Here is a 24758-nt window from a genome sequence, read left to right on the forward strand (position 1 = left end):
CTTAGTGAGCCCTGCAATATCCCACTGAATACAACCAACCGTTTGCAAAAACATCTGTCTACTATACAGAAAAGAGCCAAGTGTGGATCCAATGTGCTGTACTTTTGTTAATTCTTTGTGCTTTTTTTTGTCTAGCGTACTGCATGAGATCTCATTAAAAAATATCCATGTAGACGACACCGGATGCACTGAACTCATCAATACCTCCTATTCACTGGTCAGAAATGCAATCATGTGGTCAGACATCATCTTTTCTTAACAAATACCAATGGACTGTTTGTAATTATTCTATGCTTTCCTAACTAAAGGTTTATTCTGTAAAGGATTTGATCAATTGGCCCAGAACCAAAACTAAATTAAATTAACTGGCTTGTAATTACGAGTTATCTCTTACTCCCTTCTCAAATAACGTAAATAACCATACAATGTTAGTAGCTCACTAATTGTATAGTACTGCTTCTGCAGCATGGAGGATCAGAAAATGATAGTGAGACTGTCATGATTTTTTCACTTGCTTCAACAGGTTGGGAGATATTTCATCTAGCCCTTGTCGTTTGGATACCTTAAAAAATGTTATACACGATTCCAACTACCTTTAGTCTCTTTATTCTGTCCAGTATTTCACACACTTCCTTCTTAATTACAATCATGGCATCATGCGAAGATTGCCATAAAATGGAACTGTACCAATTTCCATAAGTATAAGAAAATAACTGCAAATGCTGGTACAAATCGATTTATTCACAAAATGCTGGAGTAACTCAGCAGGTCAGGCAGCATCTCGGGAGAGAAGGAATGGGTGACGTTTCGGGTCGAGACCCTTCTTCAAACTGTACCAATTTCCTCTATCTTAACATGTGGGCTAACTTTTAGATCTCTAGTAGGCCCCTTTTTCAATTGGATTTTCTTTGATTTGCCAGAATTTGTTCATATTTTCCCTAATTTTCCTTTTAATTTCATAGCTACACATTCTATATTCTTTTAGGCTTTGAGTATCAAGCTCTTCGTGTCTGATCATTTAAGCATTTTGATATCCGGGAATTTGAGATTGGTTATCCTGCTTTTATTTTCTTCACACGGACATGCTTAGTTTGAACCATCTAAGTCTCTTTGAATGTTGTTATGATACTGTTATCTTCAAATAACTGTTTTTAAATCCACTTTTCAAATCATATATATTTCAGCTTGTAAAATGTTTGTACTCTATTTTAGAAACTCCATTTGTATCTTTGACTTTATCCAAAACTATTCCTGACCTTACAGAATTATGATTACTACAAGAATGATGTTATGCGCAGGTGATATGTCTCACTGACATACATTTCATCTACCCAGATTCAGGTCCCCACAACTAAATCTAGAATTATCCCGGTCTCTGGGCTTATTATAAATAAAGTATCATTCATTCATATTATATATCAGTTAATAATGTTCTCCTGAATTCAATTTGGAAATTCTTTGCCATCTATATCTTTTATACTAGCTAAATCTAGCTAATTTTAGGGTAATTGATAAGCCCAACTAATACTGCCAATTTTCATTACACGTCAGATGTTTGCTCAATAATTTCCTTTTCCATCTCCTCAAGAATGTTTGGAGAACATTAGCACAATCCCAGTTGTGTGATTACCCCTTTGTTTTCCTTAGTACAACCAACAAATCGTCATTTGGCAATCTCTCAAGCACAGAATTCCCCCGCACATATTTGTCATCTCAGCCTTTTTTTTATCCCCTTCTCCACCTCATCTGAAACCATTACTAAGAATGCTCCTGCCCATCTGCAAGTCTGTACGTAATCTAATCACCCAGCATACCCTTTACCATCAACCTACAGCCCAACATTTGCTATATCTTTAGCTAGATATTTCTAGTTAGTGACCACAGTGGTAAGATTTGTCAGTATTGTTAAAAAAAAATTGCTTTTGCTAAAATTCAAACTTATCTTACTATTATGCAATACATCAAACCTGAAACAATAAGTTATAAACACTCAGCAGATCAGTCAGCATCTGTGGAAAGATTAACAGTTAATGTTCCAGGACGAACTGAGAGAAAAAACAAGTTAGTTTTCAGTTTCGGAAAAATTGTGGGAGTGGGTGTGATGGACATTCCAAAAGGCGAAGCCAGGTCAAATGGGTGAATGCATGCAGATAGTGATTACACTTATTTGGGTGTTGCGAATAGCATGTCAGGCTGCACTAATGGAAATAAGCCAAAGTGCGGGGGAGAAAAGTTTAGCTCCCCCATTGTTTCATATGTCGTCGTCAACATGTATCAGATATGAAGAGGAATACAAGAGAGACAAGAAAGATTGCAAGTTCAATATTTTATTTCAGGGCTCGCCGAATCCTGAAGACATTCAAAAATTGGTGAGTGTATCGCAGAACACAGATCTGTAAATTAAAAGGGAGATGACATTTGAAACACGCTGCAAGCCGCGGCGAGGGCGGAGGACTGCAGACATCGACGCCATGCCGCCACACTCTGACTCCGCCCGCCTCTGCGAGTGCGCAGGTGCCGAGGGAGCTGCCCGGCGGGGACGGCGCATGCGCGCCTGTGGCGGTTGGAGACGGGCGAAGCATTCAAAAATGCGTGCGCATGCGCGACAGGCCGGGTTCAGGGAAGGACGCCATATTGTCAAAATGCAGCGCTAGTTTGTGCAGCCGCAACCCGGTCTGGGCAGCCCTTTTTTTAAAAAAGAAAAGTTTGTAAGCCATTTAACAGAAAGGTGAACGGAAGACAGCGAGCGCGAAGACGAAGGCAAAGCCGAGTACGCGGGAGGTTCTCCGCTGTGATATCGAGAGCGGGTGCCGGTGGTGGTTCGTAAGGTGATCGGCGCTTTGTTTTAGATAGGTTTTCTGGGCTGAGTACGAACACTGTTTGATGGATCCGAGAGTGGCTTGGATTCAGCCGGAGCAGAAGGGACCCGCCAATGCCTTGTGGATGCAGATCTGGGAGACGTCTCAGGGAATGCGCAGCAACTCCACTCACCACCACCCGTTGTACCTGAACTCGCCGGCGCTCGACACCGGCGCGCCAGTCAGCGGCGGGGGCCTCGCCGCCTCCGGCAGTCCGGGCTCGGCCCCCGCAAACGGCCGCGGACACCGGACAGGTTCCTGCCCCGACATGGGCACAGGGCCTGGACCGGGCAACGGGGAGGGTTGCCGGGCGCTGCAGAAATCTTCTTCGGCTTCATCGTCTTCCTCATCGTCTCCTTCTCCCGAATCGGGTACTGGCAGCTCCTCGTCTTCGTGTTGTTCCACCTCCTCATCGGGAAGGACTAAAGCCGGCACCGGCGCTTACATTAATCATCACAATTTAACAGAAATGAATGGTGGTGGAATTGGCAACAACTTAGTGAAGAACAACAACTACCACAATAACAATTTGAAGAGCTTGGTAGTGGGAGGGAGAAGGAAGAGGGAGAATAAGGCCAGCACTTACGGCATAAATTATATGCTGAGCTCCAGCAATGGGAACTACTACAGCGGGACCCCCTGGAAAACCATGAAATATAACGTAGGGGTGACTGGGTAAGAGACGGTGACCACGTTGTGTGTACCTTGTGTGTAATTTCCAGGTTTATCTTCGGAAGTCGACAGCTACGTTCGTGTAGCGAGCAGGGGGTGTGGTACACGATGTATGGAAATTTAAATTCATCTAAAATATGCACTTGCGCAAGCCTGCTTTTTTTAAAAAGTGTCTTTAAATGTCACGTTAAGCAAAGGTTGGAGAAACGAAACTGAATAATGAATAGAATTTGAGGGACTACATGCGATGTGGGAGCACATCGGCACAAACTGAGATGGGATGTGTGTAATTTGCTGCATGTAATTACACCGTCTTTTAAGTAATGTGTAATGAGAAGGGGTTTATTTTAGCAATCTAACAATGACACGAGAATGGGTCATTGAATCCTTTTTGGTTTCCTCATAAACTTTAATTTGAAAGTAAAATATAGAATAACCAACCTTAGTGTCAACATTTTGTTAGGGATGGCTAACAGGGAGTCGAAGCTCCCAACGGAGATGTTTAAACTAAATAAAAATGGCGTTGAATGAGGTAGGTGGGTTCATGATGAAGCATGGTCAGTAAAAGCAATAGTATTTTCTAGAATTATCGACTTACGTATATTTAGATAACCTTGTGCCAACTGTATATTGTTTTTTTCTCAAACATATTATTTTATATACCATAGCCAAACCAAAAATATTTTTAAGGCATTTATTTTCACAATAGAACTAACTTATTTTGCTTGCCACAGTGGATTTGGTTGAAAAGGGTCTTTACGCATCCATTTAGTGAAACATTGGATAAATGTCGAGATTTTGATTAAATCTTGTTCAAAATCCGAATCTGAAATTTAAGAAACTACCTTTACAGGCAATATTTTATCAGATTCCAGGAACAAGAAATGACAGTGTTGGTTATGCTACTTTTAAATGTGTAACAATTTTAAAATCGTCTTTCTCTAACATCTGACTGATATCTTAAGTATGAAATAGTGCAATTAGTTGAGACCCTGCAACAGAGAAATATTATAGGACTTGAGAAATATTTAGGCCTCAATTAATCTGTTTCCACAGAACTACTTATGCCATTTTAATTTGAGTCCTTAAAACTGCAGATCTAAAAATGTATATAAATAGTCTTTCTGGTAGGTCAGTCAGTATAACATTAACATGGTTGAACTAACCAGTTAACTGAGATGGTTAATGGAATTACATTTATGTTTCATCATGTGGCCAAAGCTAGAAATAGGTATTATTGATTGATTTAAAAGCAGAATTTAAAAGTTTTGAGATTCTTTTAATGCAGTCAAACCAGATTAAGTGCCTTTGTAATCTAAATCAAATTCTTTCATTAAAGTTAACAATTTCAGGGGGCGTGTTATTAAGGATGTATTAGAGCTTAACTTTAGACTGTTTTATATTGAAGATGAAACATAGTTATGGATTACATTTTCTAAGGCAGTCAAGCAAGCATCTTTTGTATGGACTTTTTAGTTTTTGGATCGTTCGCTATTAACAGATCCCATAGTAGAGGCAATTTCTGCTGTTGTTGCTTGTGTTGAAAGTAACATTTAAAGGAAAATTTAAACTTTAGCATAAAATATCTGCAGCAGCAGTTAGTAAACTGCATGTTGGTGAGAAAATATCATAAGGAAGTGTTTGTGGATCAAAGAGCTTGAGCTCAGAATCATTGAGCTTAAGGTTGAGCTGCAGATACTGCAACACATCGTGATGCAGGGAAGTACCTGATTTTGTACAAGGAGATGGACAGACCCATTAAGACAAGTGGTTGGTCAGCAATGGGAGAGCTGATGTGAGTGTTGGAGATGGGGACAGGAGTGCAGAAGCACTGGGTGGGTTTGAGATTTTCTCAACTTGTTGGGGCAGGTGGTAAGATGGATGTTATTTGACTATAACGTCATGGTGCAGCATGTTATTCAAATGGAAGATAAAATTAGTTGTAATAGGGTAATGCATAAGGAAAAAAATAACCGTATGCTGGATGGCTGTGAAGGCTGCCAGTGACACAGATCCATAGACTGGATGTTCAGGGAACGGATTACGGGTAAGGTGCAGGGAAGTAGAGTTGAGACAGAATATCATAATCATGATGAATAATGGACCTGACTTGAAGGGTTGAATGGCATTTTTTATAGTGAGAAAAATTAACATTGTTCATTGTAGACTGCAATATGATCTTTTTCATGTCTGGTATCAGGGTTTGAAATATTTCGTCAAAGCTAGAGAGAAACTTTGCAAGGGGAGGGGAGGATCCAGTCATAGTGTAAATGGACATCAATGAATAGACAGGAGATTCTGCACATTTGATACAAGGAAATGGACACCAAATTAAGAGGCAGAATTAAGAGCATAACCTCTGGATTAGCACAGGGTAAATGATTTGAGACGAATGCATAACTCAAGGACTGGTATTGCAGGATTGGGTTCTGATTCAGGGTTACTAGCACCAATGCTGGAGCAAATGGGAGAACTGTAAGGTAGACACAAAATGCTGGAGTAACTCAGCGGTCCAGCAGCATCTCTGGAGAGAAGGAATGGGTGACGTTTTGTGTTGAGACCCTTCAAACTGATGAGAACTGTAATGATATTTACTACGTGTGAACTATGCTGGGATTACTTCCAGCATATCGTGATTGGGGAAGTAGGGAAGATTATAAACTAAATAGTGGTAGCAAGAGATCAAATCTGGGATGATACCGAGAGGAGGTTCGAGAAAGAGGTGGGGAAATAGATTGTGACAGGAGGATAGAGAATACAAGTCTAAAAGTAAATGAACAGCTTTATCTGAGTGCACAGGGCTTTCAAAATGAAGCCAATAAACTGAGACCATGGAAATAAAATTGTTCCCAAGCCATTACAGAGAGGTAGCTGCAACAGGATTTGGGGCTGTGATATTAAAGTGTACATGACATTTAAGTGGTGGAATATGTTTGTTCCAATGGTCTTGTGGCACTCTTGGTCAATGCACCCAAGTTCCAAATACCAGGATGTGGAAATCATTTGGGTGGAGATGAAGAAATAAGAAAGGCAAGAGGTCACTTGCAAGATTGGTGTAGAGGCCTCCTACTAGTAATTGCATAACAGAACGGTACAGAGAAATAAAGAATGGGAAACTTGTCTGAAAGGTGTGGTGATAATTATGGAGATTTCAATTTGCATATGCACTGGAAAAATCAAATGGTCAGAACTAGCGTAGATGCAGAGTTCATTATGTTTTCTATTTAGAACTGCATGTTCTGGTACCAATCAAAGGGCAGGCTATACTATGCCTGGCATTGTGCAACAAGATAAGATTAAATAGTGATCTCTTGGGCTTCCCTAGGTAACAGTGAACATTAAGTGATTGAATTTTGCATTCAGTTTGTGGGAGAGAAGAATATGTACAAGACATTTTAAGTTCAATTGCAATTATGTGATGAAACAGTCACGTAAAAAAAAACCCGACAACAGGATAAGAAATAGGTCGATTAAGATGTAACGACAGATTTCTGAGGGGGTCTTTCATTATACATTGAATCGATACATTCCAATGAGAAACAAAGAATTCCAAGAGGGAATACCCAGTGTCTGATTAACTAAAACAAAAGATAGTATCAAACTAAGGAAAAAAGCACATAATTGTGCAGAAGCTGATTGATTGAACAGTGTAAAAATGTGAATAGTTCAAAGTTTAAAAAGGAAAATTCAAATTTGAAATGGAACTAGCTAGAAATTTCAGTTTCTGTTCAGTTTAGTTTATTGTCACATGTACCGAGTACGGTGAAAAACTTATGTTGAGTGTTAACCAGTCAGTGTAAATACAACACTTGATTACAATTGAGCCATTTACAGTGTATAGATACATAGGGGAAAACGTTTAGTGCAAGGTAAAGCCAGTAAAGTCCGATCAAAGATTGTCCGATGGTCACCAATAAGGTAGATAATCGTTCAGGACTGCTCTCTTTATGCGGCAGCATGATTCGGTTGCCTGATAATAGCTGGGAAGAAACTGTCCCTGAATCTGGAGGTGTGCGTTTTCATACCTTTTGCCTGATGTGAGAGGGGAGAAGAGGGTGGCCAAGGTGCGACTCGTCTTTGATTATGCTGCTGGCCTTGCTTAGGCAGTGTGAGGTATAAATTGAGTCAATTGAAGGGAGGTTGGTTTGTGTTATGGGCTGGGCTGTGTCAACAATTCGCTGCAATTTCTTGCGGTCTTAGATGGAGCAGTTGCCAAACTATGCTGTGATGCAAAAATTGGGTATTATCGATATTTAAGAAATACGTTACAATACATATCTGGGTATTTAATAATGGAACATAAAGAATTGACTTTTGGATTAAACTGGTATTTCATGCATTAGTCTCCATGAGGATACAAATGACATCCGAGAGAAATCTGTGAATGTAAATGAGGGAGGAAGGAATTCTAGAGAATTACCAGTACAGTGCAAATGGTTGATGTGGCAGGCTGAGAAGTCAGAGCCCTGATATACTTTAACCTAATATCTTTAAAAAACTGGCTAGGAAAATGAGATAGTTGATGCATTAGGTTTACATTTTAAATTGTTTGGATTTGGGAAAGTTGAATTCGGTTGGAAAATAGTAAATGTAACTTCTTTACATAGACATCGAAACAGAAAATAGGTGCAGGAGTAGGCCATTCAGACCTTGGAGCCAGCACCCGCCATTCAAAATGATCATGGCTGATCATCCAAAATCAGTAGGTATCACAAAATGCTGGAGTACCTCAGCAGGCCAGGCAGCATCTTGGAGAGAAGAACGGGTTGAGACCCTTCTGACTGATGTCAGGAGGGGCGGGACAAAGAAAGGATATAGGTGGAGACAGGAAGACAGTGGGAGAACTGGGAGGGGGAGGGAAAGAGAGGGACAGAGGAGCTTTCTATGTTCATACCGCTGGGCTGTAAGCTGCCCAAGAGAAATATGAGATGCTGTTCCTCCAATTTCCAGTGGGGCTCACTATGACACTGGAGGAGGCCCATGACAGAAAGGTGGGACTGGGAGGGGGAATTGAAGTGCTCTGCCACCGGGACATCAGGTTGGTTAAGGCGGACTGACCGCAGGAGATGCAACACCTGTCCCTTTACCTCCCCCCTTGACTCCATCCAAGGATCCAAACAGTCTTTCCAGGTGAGACAGAGGTTCACCTGCACCTCCTCCAACCTCATCTATTGCATTCGCTGTTCCAGATGTCAACTTCTCTACATCGGCGAGACCAAACCCAGGCTCGGCAATCGTTTTGCTCAGCACCTTCGCTCAGTCCGCCTTAACCAACCTGATCCAGACCTCCCAACCCTTCCGAATTTGGCGGAATGTTTCCGCTTATTTCATTTCCGCCATTCCGATTTCACCTCCCATTTTTCCGCAAAACACATGCGCTCGCCCCTCGACTCGCCTCCCCGCTGGCCCCGACTCGCCACGTAGCCGCGTTGATGTTGAGAGGGGATGGGGTACGGGGGAGGGGGGCAGGGAAGGGGGGAGTGGGGGTCGGGGGGTGGAAGAAGGGAGGGGGCGGAGTGGGGGTCGGGGGGGGGTGGAGGAAGGGAGGGGGAGTGGAGGTGGGGGGGAAAAGGTGGGGGGGAGTGGGGTTAGAGTGGGAGTGGGGGGAGGGTGGTGGGGAGGAGTGGGGGGACATGGACTGTTGTGATGTGCTGTTGAAGACCACTGGAGCAAGTGTGACTTCAATGAAATTAGGTATGCAGTTTTAAATGAAACTCTTTCTTCATAACTTAATCATACATTTTGTGTAAGAAAAAAGCAAAATAGAGAAAACAAACAATTTTTTCTTTGTGTTGTAAAAAGTATTTCTGTTCAATAACCTTTCTATAATAGTAGAATATGATAGGTCTGACATTGTACATGTAGTCCAAGAACTACAGACTGTTGGAAATAATAGTCGTTTTTCACGCATGAATTTAGCGTAACACGTATGCGCATTTGGCGTGTATACTTTTTTTGCTGAAGAGTTGCATTACGCGCCATATTATGAATTTTTATGTAAAATTCTGAATTTTGGACATCAAAATTCTGAATTTGTAAAATCAAATGTTGGGAGGTCTGCTGATCACTTCAATTCCCCCTCTCACTCCCACTCTCACCTTTCTGTCATGGGCCTCCTCCAGTGTCATAGTGAGGCCCACTGTAAATTGGAGGAACAGCACCTCATATTTCGCTTGGGCAGCTTACAGCCCAGCGGTATGAACATTGACTTCTCTAACTTTAGATAGTTCCTCTGTCCCTCTCTTCCCCTCCCCATCCCAGTTCTCCCACTGTCTTCCTGTCTCCACCTATATCCATTCTTTGTCCCACCCCCTCTGACATCAGTCTGAAGAAGGGTCTTGACCTGAAACGTCACCCATTTCTTTTCTCCAAGATGCTGCCTGACCTGCTGAGTTACTCCAGCATTTTGTGATACCTTCGATTTGTACCAGCATCTGCAGTTATTTTCCTGTTCAAAATCAGTACCCCGTTCCTGCTTTTTCATCGTATCCCTTGATTCCGTTGAATTGAATTGGCCTTCACTGCCTTTTCTGGCAGAGAATGCCACAGATTCACAACTCTGGGTGAAAAAGTTTTTCCTCATCTCAGTCCAAAATGGCCTACCCCTTATTTTTGAACTGTGACCCCTGTTTCTGCACTCCCCCAGCATCGGGAACATTTGTCCTGCATCTAACCTGTCTAATCCCATAGGAATTTTATGTTTCTATAAGATCCCTACTCATCCTTCTCAATTCCAGTGAATAAGAGTCCAGTCGACCCATTCTTTCATCATATGTCAGTCCCGCCATCCTGGGAATTAACTTGGTGAGCCTATGCTGAACTCCCTCAATAGCAAGAATGTCCTTCCTCAAATTAGGAGACCAAAACTGCACACAATACTCCAGGTGTGGTTCCACCTGGGCCCTGTACAACTGCAGTAGGACCTCCTTGCTCCTCTATGCGAATCCTCTCGCTATGAAGGCCAACATGCCATTTGCTTTCTTCACTGCCTGCTGTACCTTCATGCTTACTTTCAGTGACTGATGTACAAGGAGACCCAGGTCTCGTTACACATCCCCTTTTCCTAATCTGACACCATTCAGATAATTGCCGCCTTGTTCTTGCCACCAAATACGATACTGTAGAATTTTATATATCCCAAGAGGGAAATTAATTTGCCAACAGTCATAAAAAACACAAAATACATGAAACATGAAATTAAAGTGACGAGTAACCTCACATTTATCCACCTTATACTGCACTGCCCACTCACCCAACCTATCCAAGTCACACTGCAGCCTTATAGCATCCTCCTCGCATATCACACTTGTCACCCACCTTTGAATCATCCGTAAACTTGGAAATGTTACATTTAATTTCCTCGTCTAAATCGTTAATATATTTTGTAAATAATGGGTCCCAGCACTGAGCTTTGTTACACCCCACTAGTCACTGCCTTCCATTTTGAAAAGGACCCGTTAATTCCTACTCTTTGCTTCCTGTCTACCAACCAGTTCTCTATCCGTTTCAATACCCTACCCCCAATACCATGTGCTCTAATTTTGCACACCAATCTCTTGTGTGGGATCTTGTCAAAGGTTTTTGAAAGTCCAGATACACCACGTTCACTAGCTCTCCCTTATCCATTCTACTTATTACCTCCTCAAAAAATTCCAGAAGATTAGTCAAAGCATAATTTCCCCTTCACAAATCTGTGCTGAATTTGACCGGTCCTGTCACTGCTTTCCAAATGTGCTGTTGTATCTTTAATAATTGACTCGAGCATCTTCCCCACTACCGATATCAGGCCAACTGGTCTATAATTCCCTGTTTTCTCTCTCCCTCTTTTCTTAAAAAGTAGGGTTATATTAGCTACCCTCCAGTCCACAGGAACTGATCCAGAGTCTATACAACATTGGAAAATGATCACCAATGCATCCAAGATTTCCATGGCCACCTCCTTGAGTACTCTGGGATGCAGACCATCAGGCCCTGGGGTTTATCTATCTTCAGTCCCAACAGTTTACCAACACCATTTCCTGACTAATGTGGATTCCCTTCAGTTCCTCCCTCCCACTAGATCCTCAGTCCCCAAGCATTTCCAAGAGTTTATTTGTGTCTTCCTTAGAGAAGACAGAACCAAAGTACTTGTTTAACTGGTCTTTATTCAAATCAGTCATGGGGTAATTGTTAGAAGTTAATATGTTGTAGCAGAACATTTGGAAAAATTCAAAGCAATTGGGCAAAGCCAACATATTTTTATAAGAGGTTGTGCTTAACCACGTTATTAGCATTCTTTTGAGGAAATAACACATGCTCTGCATAAAGGGGAATTATGCAGTTTTCCAAAAGGCATTTAATAAGGTGCCTTGTCAAAGGTTAAGGTTATTGCACAAATAATGTCCATGTAGGGAAAAAAATATAATGTGTTCTTAAATAAAGACATAAAATGTGGAAATACTCATCAGGTCAAACAGTGTAGTGAAAGGAGAACAGTTAATGTGTCCGGCTTGGGTCGTTTCATCAAAAGGGCAGTTTTCAAATGTTATATGAAGATGTGGCTGATGGACGGTTCATGGAAGAGAAGGTGGAATTCTAGAACAAATTACCATTTAAAAAGGAGGATGATCTGAATGTTTGAATGGGTTTAAAGGTGGATGAATCACTGATGTCTATGTTAAATCCCAGTTTGGTTTTTGAGGACTATCCTGTGACTAATCTCCTTCATCCCTTCAGAGGTAACTGTTGTTGAGGGCAGCCGAACTCTCCAACGCTTGTCCACAAGGCAAAACCCAGGCATTTTTGATGTCGTTTACCTGGACTTGGTAATGCCTAAACAAACCATAGAAACATAGAGAATAGGTGCAGGAGGAGGCCATTTGGCCCTTCGAGCCAGCACCGCCATTCATTCTGATTATGGCTGATCATCCACAATCATTAACCTGTGCCTGCCTTCTCCCCATATCCTTTGATTCCACTAGCCCCGAGAGCTCTATCTCACTCTCTTTTAAATTCATCTAGTGAATTGACCTCCACTGTCTTCTGTGGCAGAGAATTCCACAAATTCACAACTCTGGGTGAAAAAGTTTCTTCTCACCATAGTTTTAAATGGCATCCCCTTTATTCTTAGACTGTGGCCCTGGTTCTGGACTCCCCCAACATTGGGAACATTTTTCCTGCATCTAGCTTGTGGAGGCTTTTTATAATTTTATACGTCTCTAAAAGATCCCCTCTCATCCTTCTAAACTCCAATGAATACAAGGCCAGTCTTTCCAATCATTCCTCATATGACAGTCCCCCCATCCCAGGAATTAACCTTGTGAACCTAGGCTGCACTGCCTCAATATCAAGGACGTCCTTACTCAAATTAGGAGACCAATACTGCACACAGTACTCCAGATGTGGTCTCACCAGGGCCCTATACAACTGCAGAAGGACCTCCTTGCTCCTGTACTCAAATCCTCTCGTTGTGAAGGCCAACATGCCATTAGCTTTCTTCACTGCCTGCTGTACCTGCACATTTACTTTCAGTGATTGGTGTACAAGGACACCAAGACCTTTTTGCACTTCCCCTTTACCTAATGTGACACCATTGAGATAATAATCTGCCTCATTGTTTTTGCAGCCAAAGTGGATAACCTCACATTTATCTACATTTTATTGCACCTGCCCACTCACTCAACCTGTCCAAGTCACCCTGCAACCTCCTAACATTTTTGCAGTTCACATTGCCATCCAGCTTTGTGTCATCTGCAAACTTGCTAGTGTTACTTCTAATTCCATCATACAAATCATTAATATATATTGTAAATTGTTGCGGCCCCAGCACCGAGCCTTGTGGCATTCCACTTGCCACTGCCTGCCATTCTGAAAAAGACCTGTTTATTCCTACTCTTTGCTTCCTGTCTGCCAACCAATTCTCTATCCATGTCAATACTCTACCCCCAATACCGTGCTCTAATTTTGCAAAGTGGAAGTCTAGATACACTACATCCACTGGCTCTCCTTCATCCATTTTACTTGTCACATCCTCAAACAATTCCAGAAGATTAGTCAAGCAGGATTTCTCCTTCATAAATCCATGCTGACTTGGACCAATCCTTTTACTGCTATCCAAATGTGCCGTTATTGCCTCTTTAATAATTGACTCCAGCATCTTCCCCACCACTGATGTCAGGCTAGCACATAGAAGAGTGGTCTAAAAAGTAAGAACCCATGTGATCTAGAGCAAATTGACAAATTGGTTCTGAAATTTAGTGTTTGATTCAGTGTTAGGCAGATGACTCTAGGTGAGGTTATTTTTTTGTGATTGGAAGTCTGGGATCAATGGTGTATCAATGCTAGAATCCTTATTTTATAGATCAGCAATTTGGATGTAATTTTGCAGGTTTTTATGTTTGTGAGGAGAATGGTCTTTGTCTACTAAGCATTTTTGAAGAGTAGGTATGATATGTAGAGGAAACTCAGAAGACTTTCAGTGGCACTACTATTATTGAATCCTCCCAATTAATATAATGGGTCACAAGGTCAGAAGTGATAGGAGTAGAATTTGGTCCATCACATCTACTCTGTCATTCTGATCTAGCTCTCTCTCTCTCCAAACCCCGTTCTCCTGCCTTCTCCCCATAACCTCTGACACCTGTACCAATCAAAAATCTATATCTCTGGAGGTTTTCAAGAGAGAGATTTAGCTCGTGGGGCTAAGGGAATCAAGTGATATGGGGAAAGAGCTGGAACGGGGTACTGATTTTGGATAATCAGCAATGATCATATTGAATGGTGGTGCTGGCTCGAAGGGCCGAATGGCCTACTCTTATTTTCTTTGTTACCACGGAAGAGAAAATGACCTGGAGTGGTCATGTATGCATTGTGGCTACAAGAGGAGGTCAGAGACTAGGTAGTCCTGTAACGATTAACTCTCCAAAGCCTGTCCTCCATCTGCAGGAATGTGATTCATGCTCTCCGCTTACCTGCCTGAGTGGAGGAAAGCTAGAAAGCTGCAGGTTAAATGTTTGAACATTGAATTAATATAGATAATACTTAATGGTGGGTAGAATGATCTATTTCTGTGCTGTGACACTGACTCCATTGGCATGGTTGAAAACTACCTGGCTATAGGGTGCCAGGGACTGGGCTGGGTCTTTTAGTATGTCACAGGGTTGAGTTCTAGGGAACTAATACATATAATGACTTGGATGAAGCATGGAAGATATAGTTCCTTAATTTCCCAATGACAAAGATAGGAGGTTGAGAGGAAGAGATGCGGTTTTTATAGAAACATAGGTTAAGTGAGTGGGCAATGATCTGGGAAATGGAGTGTGATGCATGAAAATTGTCCAATTTGGCAAGCAAATAGAAACACATGAGACAAAATAGACAGAATTTTGAGCAAAAACAAATCCCCTAGAGGAATTTGGAGGGTCAGGCAGCATCTGAATGGAAATGGACGGTTGATGTTGTGGGTCAAGACCCGTTGGGTCCAGAGTAGCGCTGTCTATTTCCCTCCAGAAATATAAAAACATATTGTCTAGATATTGAGAGATTGCAATGGAATCTTGGTGTACCAATGCATGATTTGCAAATGGCTGGTATGCAGGGAAGATAAGTAGCTGGGAGAGTTACTATAATATTTATTGGGAGGTGAATGTAATATGAATGTTGGAAGATATTGCTTATGCAAGTCATTGATGTGCATCTTATCTGAAATATTGTCTGTAGTATTGTCTTGCATACAGATTTTTTTTGGCAGAAATTTGGAAAAGGTTACATTGTTTTTAGAGGTTGCAGTGTGGATTCTTGAAATATGTAGGACCTGACTGAATGGATGTTTTCTCGAGGATATATTTAGAACTGGAAATCACCTTTTTGAAAATAAGTTACTGGCCCAATTAAGACAGGCAAGTCCCAGAAGATTGACTTTGAAATGGTTTTCCCCCAAGGGTGGTAGGAGTAGTCTTTAAATAGTATAAGAAAATAACTGCAGATGCTGGTACAAATCGATTTATTCACAAAATGCTGGAGTAACTCGGGAGAGAAGGAATGGGTGACGTTTCGGGTCGAGACCCTTCTTCAGTCTTTAAATAATTTGAAGATACTGTGCGTACCACACATCTTAATTAATTTATGCCCGTGTCAAAACCCTTGAAAGCAATAAATATGCCATTGAATCTGGATGAGAGACGATGGGTATGTTTCTTGGAAATGTTGTTTGACATTGGCAAATGTAGCATATAAGGATTAGGCCTTTCTGTGTGCGGTTTTGATTTTGCAGAGTTGTCAAGTTAAAAAATATCCTGCATAAGGCCCCGAAAGTGCACAGCTCAATAGAGAAGCTATTTCAAAGGCAGTGGTGGAGAAATAATGCTGTTATGTATATCTCCAGTACTCTATTGTAAAACTCGCCACCAAAGGATCATTGTACAAAATTGCACTCAAGCCATATTTAGATTTAATGATAAATTCTGGGCACCATTCAGGGTGGCTGGTGTGATCCCCTAAAGTAATTTAGGATGGGTGTGGTTGGTGGGGCAGTGAAGTGATGTGGCAGAGGTTGAAGGCTACTGGCTTAATCTTTAGTTTTATTGGTTCAGTTGAAGTTATGTATTAAGAGTCTGGGATCTCTTTGCTTCCCAAACTGCCTTTAATTGGGACCAAATGTTACTTCCTAACAATCTGGTAGTTTCATGGTCATTGTTACTTATGTTGTTATTTAATTTTAAGTTTTATTTATATTTAGGTTCACATACTGCCAGGCATGATTCAAATTATTGTCCTGGGCCCCGATGGTCAGCCCTCTGGATGCTTAACCAGTAACAAAGGCACTCTTCTGTTGCCATACCCACAATTATCATCTGATTGTATCTGTTCACCGAAGTTATACATTTCCATTGATATTTACCATCTAAAGTTTGACTTAGCATTGCATGATCTTGAATCATTCATGCACTGCCTTCAAGCAGTAGATTAAATAAATGGTACTCTGGTCTGCTGTCACTCGAATAATAGCCTTCAGTTTTTGTAGCCCATTGCCATTTCACCATATTGGTTTTTGATTAGATAACTTGAGAACAGGCAATTAGTTATTTCAGGTGAACTGTTTCTACAGGAGGCAGCAGAGTCATTTGAGTACCCATGCAAACCTCACTGTCAAGGTTTGCAAGTTGCAATTTGAGGATGGTTGCAATAGCAGTGTTGAAACCTGTGGTATGATGACACTTCTGTGATTTTAGACGATTTTCTAAGGTGGTATGACCATGTTGAGTGTATTCAGCAACTTTGCTATTTTATTTATTTCTCATTCGGCACAGTATTGGATGTTTTAGGATGTTATTCGAGTAAGGATGTGCAAACTGTTATAGGCTGCCTAAAGGCAGCAAATATTAAAATCTCTGCAGCAGCCATTCAACGCGATTTCTTTGCTTTTCTTTTCGGCACAGAGTATTCCCATTCAAGATGAGCATTCTCAACACATGAATAACGTAGGCTGAGTGTGGTGCTTGAATTGTGCATTGATGTGTCCACACTTTGAATTTGCTACCTTTCAGTTGTTGCTTTGGCTACTATCTTCTCATTGTCTGTGTCACTCTTATAAAGGAATGCAAGATCTAAGCTTCCACTAAGATCATGTGAATTTATATATTAATAAGATGAGCACTGCTTCGCTTGTGTATATCTTTAGCATTTAATTTGCGTCAGAATTGTGCAGGTGTGTACAGCTGACTTGTAAGTTGGTTTGGTTTTTGTTGCCCAGTAGCAAAGTAGGTTGCTGGCCTGGTTAATGAGGTTCAGAAACAGGGAGATAAAGTGTTGGAGTAATGCAGCGGTTCAGCAGCATCTCTGGAGACCATGGCTAAGTGATGCAAAATGCTGGACTAACTCAGCGGGACATGCATCAGTTGGAGAATGGTCTCGACCCGAAACGTCACCCATTCCTTCTCTCCAGAGATGCTGTCTGTCCCGCAGTTACTCCAACATTTTGTGTCTACCTTCGATTTAAACCAGCAACTACAGTTTTTTTCCTCCACATGGATAGGTGATGCTTCAGGGCCCTTCTTCAGACAGATAGAAGGGTGGGGGGAAACTCTCGTAATTCCCACTACCAACAATCAGTCTGAAGAAGGGTGCCAATCTGTAACATCAGTGTAAGAAAATAACTGCAGATGCTGGTACAAATCGAAGGTATTTATTCACAAAATGCTGCAGTAACTCAACAGGTCAGGCAGCATCCCAGGAGAGAAGGAATGGGTGACGTTTTGGGTCAAGACCCTTCTTCAGACTGAACTCAGGAGAGAAGGAATGGGTGACGTTTCGGGTCGAGACCCTTCTTCAGCCTGAAGAAGGGTCTCGACCCGAAACGTCACCCATCCTTCTGTTCTGAGATGCTGCCTGACCTGCTGAGTTACTCCAGCATTTCGTGAATAAATACCTTCAATCTCTAACATCAATTCATCTTCTCCAGAGATGCTTGCTGACCTGCTGAGTTACTCCAGCATTTTGTTCCTTTGCTTAATGAGGTTGTGGTGTGCTTGATCTGTGCATAGTCCCATACTTGAGCTGCATACTTGCTCTGCCATAGATGCAGGTAACTGTGTTTTGGATGAATTGGTTATTCCATAGAGTTGTTAATGTCAATAGGTACCAGGTTTTCAGTAAGTAGGAGTGAATCGATACATGTCAATTTAACATCGTGCAGAAATATTTTATTTTAAATCTGTGCTATTTCAGGTCTCGATCGTATTTAGAGTTACACAGCATGAAATCGGCTCCTTGGACCCAACTTGTCCATGCCAACCAAGATGCTCCATCTAAGCTAGTCCCATTTGCCTGTGTTTGGCCCTAATCTCTCAACTTTTCCTATCCATGTACCTGTCTATTAAATGTTGTTATTGTACCTGCCTCAACTACTTCCTCGGGCAGCTCATTCTATATACCCAACACACTGGAAAACATCGCTGCTCGGGTTCCTATTAAATCTCTCCCTCTCACCTTAAACCTATGCCTGCTAGTTCTTGAATCCCTACCCAAGCGAAAAAGACTATGCATTCACTGTATCTATTCCCTTCATGGTTTTGTACAAGATCACCTCTCTGCTTCATCCATTCCAATGAATAATTTTACACCATAGCTCAGACCTTGTAAATTGTCTCTGCATTCTTTGCGGCTTAATGGCATATTTCCTTTAGCTGGATGACCAAAACTATGCACATGCTCCAAGTGCAGCCTCATCAACGTCTTGTACAGATATTTGCCTTTTTAATATTTTACGGCGTGAGCTTCGGAGTAAATAAAAGTAGTGTGCATTAATGTTTAGTGAATGCACCACTGACCTGCTTGTGTCAAGAATCTAACAAAACTCAATTTTGTACTTCTGATCACAGTATGACTTTGTGTAATAACGTATCTTTCTCAACGATGCTCTCTTCACCTCTCTTGCCAAGAATTCCAGTCCACTGCAGCAAATAAAATGAGTAGCCAAATCACTTTTGAGTTTGCAATTGACATGGTGCTGTGGTTTTAGCTTGGTACCAAGTCCAGAGTAGAGGAGGTGATGGTGGATGGTGGGACAACTGGTGTCTTTATTGCATGTGTTTGTCTCAGAATCCATGTGGCACTGATAGTGTTAACATTGACAGGTAAAGGGAAAGAGTCGAACTTTGGTGGAAGTGTAGAAATGCTGTGAAGTTTATCTGAAGCTTTGCATGGAATGGTCATTTCAGTGTAAAAGAAGGGTGTCATATAGGTTCCAAAATGGACCTACCTATAAAATAAAAAATGGTAGAATTGGATCCATGCCATTAATAGCAATGAGAATAACTGCCATAGGATTTTTTGTTGGTTTTATATCGTAAGTATTGGATAATTCGCCAGCATCCCTACTCCATTGGAACACATAGGCTAAATCTTGACTGACAAGTCTGAAGAAGGGCCTTGACGCAAAAAGTAATCTATCCATGTTCTCCAGAGATGCTACCTGACCTGCTAAGTTATTCCAACACTTTGGAAATCAGCATCTGCAGTTTTTTGTTTATTTACATCCCTGCTACATTGCTGAACGCTGGAATCCAGCATTCGTACAAAGTGACAGTGCCCAGCTTTCCATGTTGGTCTGTGTGCGGAGTCACCTCAATATTGATGTTAATTTTATGGGTTGACAATGGCAAAAAAATTACCATTGTTACAATGTAAAAAAATAGCCTAATTGTTGAAAGCATCTAAAATGGTCCACCTCCTCTAAATGGTCCTTTTCTTTGTGCATATGTTTGCATATTTAATTTCTGATTCTCAAAATGTTCTCACAACAGTATTTAACAAAATACTCATCTCTCAATACTTGGGTATAAAATGATTTCCATAATTTGTCCACAAAATGCTGGAGTAACTCAGCAGGTCAGGCAGCATCTCAGGAGAGAAGGAATGGGTGACGTTTCGGGTCGAGACCCTTCTTCAGACTGATGTCAGGGGGGGGGGACAAAGGAAGGATGTAGGTGGAGACAGAAAGGCAGTGGGAGATCTGGGAAGGGGGAGGAGAAGAGAGGGACAGAGGAACTATCTAAAGTTGGAGAAGTCAATGTTCATACCACTGGGTTGCAAGCTGCCCAGGCGAAATATGAGGTGCTGTTCCTCCAATTTCCGGTGGGCCTCACTATGGCACTGGAGGAGGCCCATGACGGAATCTGCAGTTATTTTCTTACACTCCATAATTTGTCTGATCACAAATTTTGGAGTGGCACTGTGGCACTCACTATGGCACTGGAGGAGGCCCATGACGGAATCTGCAGTTATTTTCTTACACTCCATAATTTGTCTGATCACAAATTTTTCCAAACAAGAAATTCCATGGCCCATCTTTGTGTTCTACTATCCTTGCAGTGATAATAGACAGCCAAGCCATGTACAAATCAACACCCAGTGAAAGGGAAACTTTGAAAACCAAAGTAATCAGGTCTATGGTCTAAATTCATAATTGAGTGGATCCATACTGACAAAGACGATCATCATTGGTAAATGTTGAATCATAAATGGACAATTTTAAAATCAAGAATCAATTATATTTTGTATATTTAGATTTACGGGATTTCTGATGCTAAGAATGTGCTACATTGCAGAAAATTCTGCTTGAAATAGATTATTGCCTTGATATGATTGTGTGCATAAATGCATTGTCCAAGCCCAGGAACGTTTATAAATATATTGGTAAGAGGCTATTCATTTTTGTAAATAGTTCAACATATTGTGGTACTGAGTGATCACTAACCGGCTTGTTATTCAGGTTCGTCATGTTGGAATGTTAGCCAAGAGTTTGAGGAGAGCCCCTGTATCAGTAATGTCCATAATTATTGGATGAGCAGCAGCACCCAAATTTTCCACAATGTTCCTTTGGATTTTTGAGTTTACCACAGGAATGTGATATATTTTGATTATCATTATATCATCATATCATATATATACAGCCGGAAACAGGCCTTTTCGGCCCTCCAAGTCCGTGCCGCCCAGTGATCCCCGTACACTATCCTACACCCACTAGGGACAATTTTTACATTTACCCAGCCAATTAACCTACATACCAGTATGTCTTTGGAGTACTTGGCTCAACTCATGGCATTCTGTCCTGGGTCAGTAAAGAACTCCACAATTTAATTGTAAATGTATTCCGAAGCAACTTGGACAGGAAGGTGTTATCAGATGAAATGTTTAAGCTATGACTTTGACAATCAGAAGGGGACTGGGCCAAATTAGGCTGGATTTAACTCATCCATACTTGCATGAGGTTAACCAGATCAAAACATTGCACTTGGGAATTGTGCAGTCAGGTACAGCAAACCTGCAACAGCTAGGAAACTTGTGTACTGCTGAGGCTTCATACCTGGAACGTCCTTACTGCCTTTGACAGTGCGCAATTCCGAAGTAGTTCTTTTCTGACTTAATGGTGGGATGCTTTTTGCATCTTTTATATTCACTCTTTTTTAAGTTGTTTTAAATCAGAACTATTTTGATGCTTCAACGATGCAATGACAATTAATTTATTAAAGCAATAAGAGATTTTAAAAAAACAAAGGGAAGAACGTAACTTCCTCATCTGTAATTTGGGAATCTCCTTGTAAACAATTAGGGTCTGAGTTAATACTGGGCCTTCCAGGCATGAAATCCGAGAGGCTGATTTTCATCAGCAAGAGGAATGTCAGATGTTCTCTTCTGCATCAACAGCCTGATTAGGCACATTAGATTCTTTATGTGATGCTCAGAAACGCATTTTCCCAAATGTTCTCTGCTGTTATTCCCTCAGTCTGCTCTGACCAAATCCGGTAATTCAATTATCTTGTAGCTTTTTGCATTTTGATAAGTGAACAATGTTCTTTGGGATGTTGTATGAAAGGATCCAATATAATAGGAATGTAAACCTTTTGCAATATTTTGCTCCCAATTTCATCCAGGAATCAAAATCTGTAATCTGTCTTCTGACTCTTAAGCAAGTAATCATCAAATTGGCCATTGGGCAATAAGATTTAATCTCTTAAATTTTGGATTGCCTTCTTTTGCTGTCTTTACTCTTTCCCACCATCCAGTTGAGTTTTAATCAAACCGGTACTTAGTGGGTTACTCAGTGCATACCAGTCAGAGAGTAGTGAAGGTGTGGAATTCTCTGCCTCAGAAGGCAGTGGAGGCCAGTTCGTTGGATGCTTTCAAGAGAGAGCTGGATAGAGCTCTTAAGGATAGCGGAGTGAGGGGGTATGGGGAAAAGGCAGGAACGGGGTACTGATTGAGAGTGATCAGCCATGATCGCATTGAATGGCGGTGCTGGCTCGAAGGGCTGAATGGCCTACTCCTGCACCTATTGTCTATTGTGTAATCCATACGATTTGCTGTCTGAGCCAATTCTCTTAGTTTTGTCACTTAGTAAAAAGGACTTTTTAAAAAGTAAAATGTTAGATAATATCAGCGGAAAGAAAATCTGAGCTTATGTTTTGGGTTGAAATGGTAGAGTTGGGAAAGAGACAAGAAATTAGTTCAAACTTGAAGAGAAGAGGGGGAGGAACGGGACAATACAGCAAATCTCTCTGACAGTGAGAGGCCAGATTGCTAAGATGATTGTTATATTTATAGGATGGTCTGATTAATAGATTTGAGGCCAGCTCGAGAGAAAACAACAGATGTAAAACTGAAATGCAGGTTAGAGTATAGGAAGGAGATAGATAACATGGTGTCCAAACATCAGCAAGGCAAAGGAGCTAGTTATCAACTTCAGGAAGCACCCCTGATCAACATTAATAGCAGTGGTGGCAATGGCTGGAAGTTTCAAGTTCCTTGGCATTAATATTACCAATGATTAGCCATGGAGCAGTCTCATTGGTGCGACAGCCAAGAAGGTACATCAGCATCTAATTCCCGAGGAGACTGCGGAGATTCGGCTTGTCTCCGGTGACCTTTACAAAACCTCTACAGATGCGCCATAGAAAGCATACTGTCGGGTAGAATCACAGCTTGGTTTGGGACCATCTCTGCCTAAGAATGCAAGTTGCAGAGAGTTCTAGATGTAGCCCAGTCCATCACGTAGACCAGACTTGTTACCATTGGCCCCATCTACTTTTTGTGTTTTTTCAGCAGCCGTCTTAATCAAAGACTTGTTCCTCCTCCCTGTTCCTTTCCAGTAGGAGGTACAGAAACCACCAGATTCAGCAACAGGTAACAAGCTTCTGAGCAGTCCTTCCATAATCAACGGTCCTGTCCAATTTACTTCTACCTCATTGTGGACTTTGGACTTTGTCTATGGAATTGATCTATAATGCTGAGAATTATCGATAGACACAAAAAGCTGAAGTAACTCAGCGGGTCCGACAGCATCTCTGGAGAAACTGTGTGACCCGCTGAGTTACTCCAGCTTTTTGGGTCTATCTTCGGTTTAAATCAGCATCTGCAGTTCCTTCCTACACATGCTGAGAACTGTTCTGCATTCTGTATCTTCCCTTTTGCTTTATCTTTTGTATTTGAGTTTGACTTCATTGTATTTATGAATAATATATCTGATCTGTTAGAATAACCTGCAAAAGTTTTTTAAATTCTCCTAAACCTAAACCTGAGAATGCTGAATCTGAAATCAAGGGATTGGCGCTGTCTTCCATCTGTGAAAAATGGAAACGGTTAATATTTTAGGTAGGACACCATTAGAACTATAAAAGAGAAAAAAAGGTTTGCTTTTTTGCGAATTTGATGGGAAGGATGGATAGGGCAGAGGAAATACAGTAGGGCAACTCTGACAGGCACTGTTGTTCTTCCTCCCAAATGTAATTGTCTTTTCAGTAGACATTAGTTTATTGTTGTTACTATCATATTAAAGGCTATAAGTTACATTGTTTAATAGCATTGTTGCACAAGTGTCAATAGAAGTGAATGCTTGTTAATTTCACTGGCCTCCAGTGGTGAAAGTAGTAGATATGTTCTTAAGAGACGGTGGTGTCTTATTACTGAGGAAACGGGGTTTTCCCTCTATTGTTGAAATCCAAAAATTGTTTTCTGCTTGTCAATTTCCAAATTAATTTGTAAGTGGCTCTCTATTTCCAATTAAAATTGTGTTATTTGGTCTCTGTAATACAAATAGCATTCCTTGTGAAATGGAGATGGCAGGCAAGTTAAAGAAAAATCCTAAGAGTTAAAGCGTGGCTACGGAAAGAATAAGTCCGCTTAAAGACCAGCATGGCCATATTTATGTAGCGTCACAAAGGATGGGGTAATATGAAATGAATACTTTTGGACCATTTTTTACTGAGGAATATTTCTTTTGCTGCGGATGAATTTCCTGGCTAATGTTATATTGTTATTTAAGAAGGCAACAAGTACAAGCCAGGGATCTACAGGCTGATAAGCCTGATGTCAGTTGTGAGAAAGTTGTTGGAGGGGTTTCTTAAAGACAGGATATAAATTGGCACACACTGATTAGTTGGCATGGCTTTGTGCATGGAAAATCATGTCTGTCAAATCTGATGGAGTTTTGTGAAAAGGTCACCGAGGATAGTTTCTATGGATTTTCGCAAAGGCCTTTGACAGGCTCCCGCATGATAGGCTGATCTGGAAGATTTGATTGCACAGAATCTAAAGTGAACGAGTCAATTGAATTCAAAATTGGCTTTGAGGAAGGAGTTGAAAGGTAGTTGTGAAGGGCTGTTTTTTTTCTGATTGGAGTCTTCTGACCAATGATGTACATGCAGGGTTTTTTTGTTGGGTCCATATAAATTAACAGTTTGGACGACAACGTAG

At 41.2% G+C, this 24758-nt stretch overlaps 1 protein-coding gene across 4 annotated transcripts in view; it reads left to right on the forward strand.

Annotated features, from left to right (window-relative positions):
• Nucleotides 1–2625: 2625 nt before the first annotated feature.
• tent4a (terminal nucleotidyltransferase 4A) overlaps nt 2626–24758 on the forward strand; it is a 64211-nt gene continuing 42078 nt past the window's right edge. For all 4 annotated transcript variants that reach the window (XM_078420208.1, XM_078420220.1, XM_078420227.1 and 1 more), the window contains exon 1: nt 2626–3533. In XM_078420208.1, the coding sequence (XP_078276334.1) occupies nt 2884–3533 (650 nt within the window). In that variant the 5' untranslated portion in view covers nt 2626–2883. The remainder of the gene's footprint in view (nt 3534–24758) is intronic.

Source organism: Rhinoraja longicauda, chromosome 2 (assembly GCF_053455715.1).
Source record: "Rhinoraja longicauda isolate Sanriku21f chromosome 2, sRhiLon1.1, whole genome shotgun sequence".
In the NCBI taxonomy this organism is placed as follows: domain Eukaryota; kingdom Metazoa; phylum Chordata; class Chondrichthyes; order Rajiformes; family Arhynchobatidae; genus Rhinoraja; species Rhinoraja longicauda.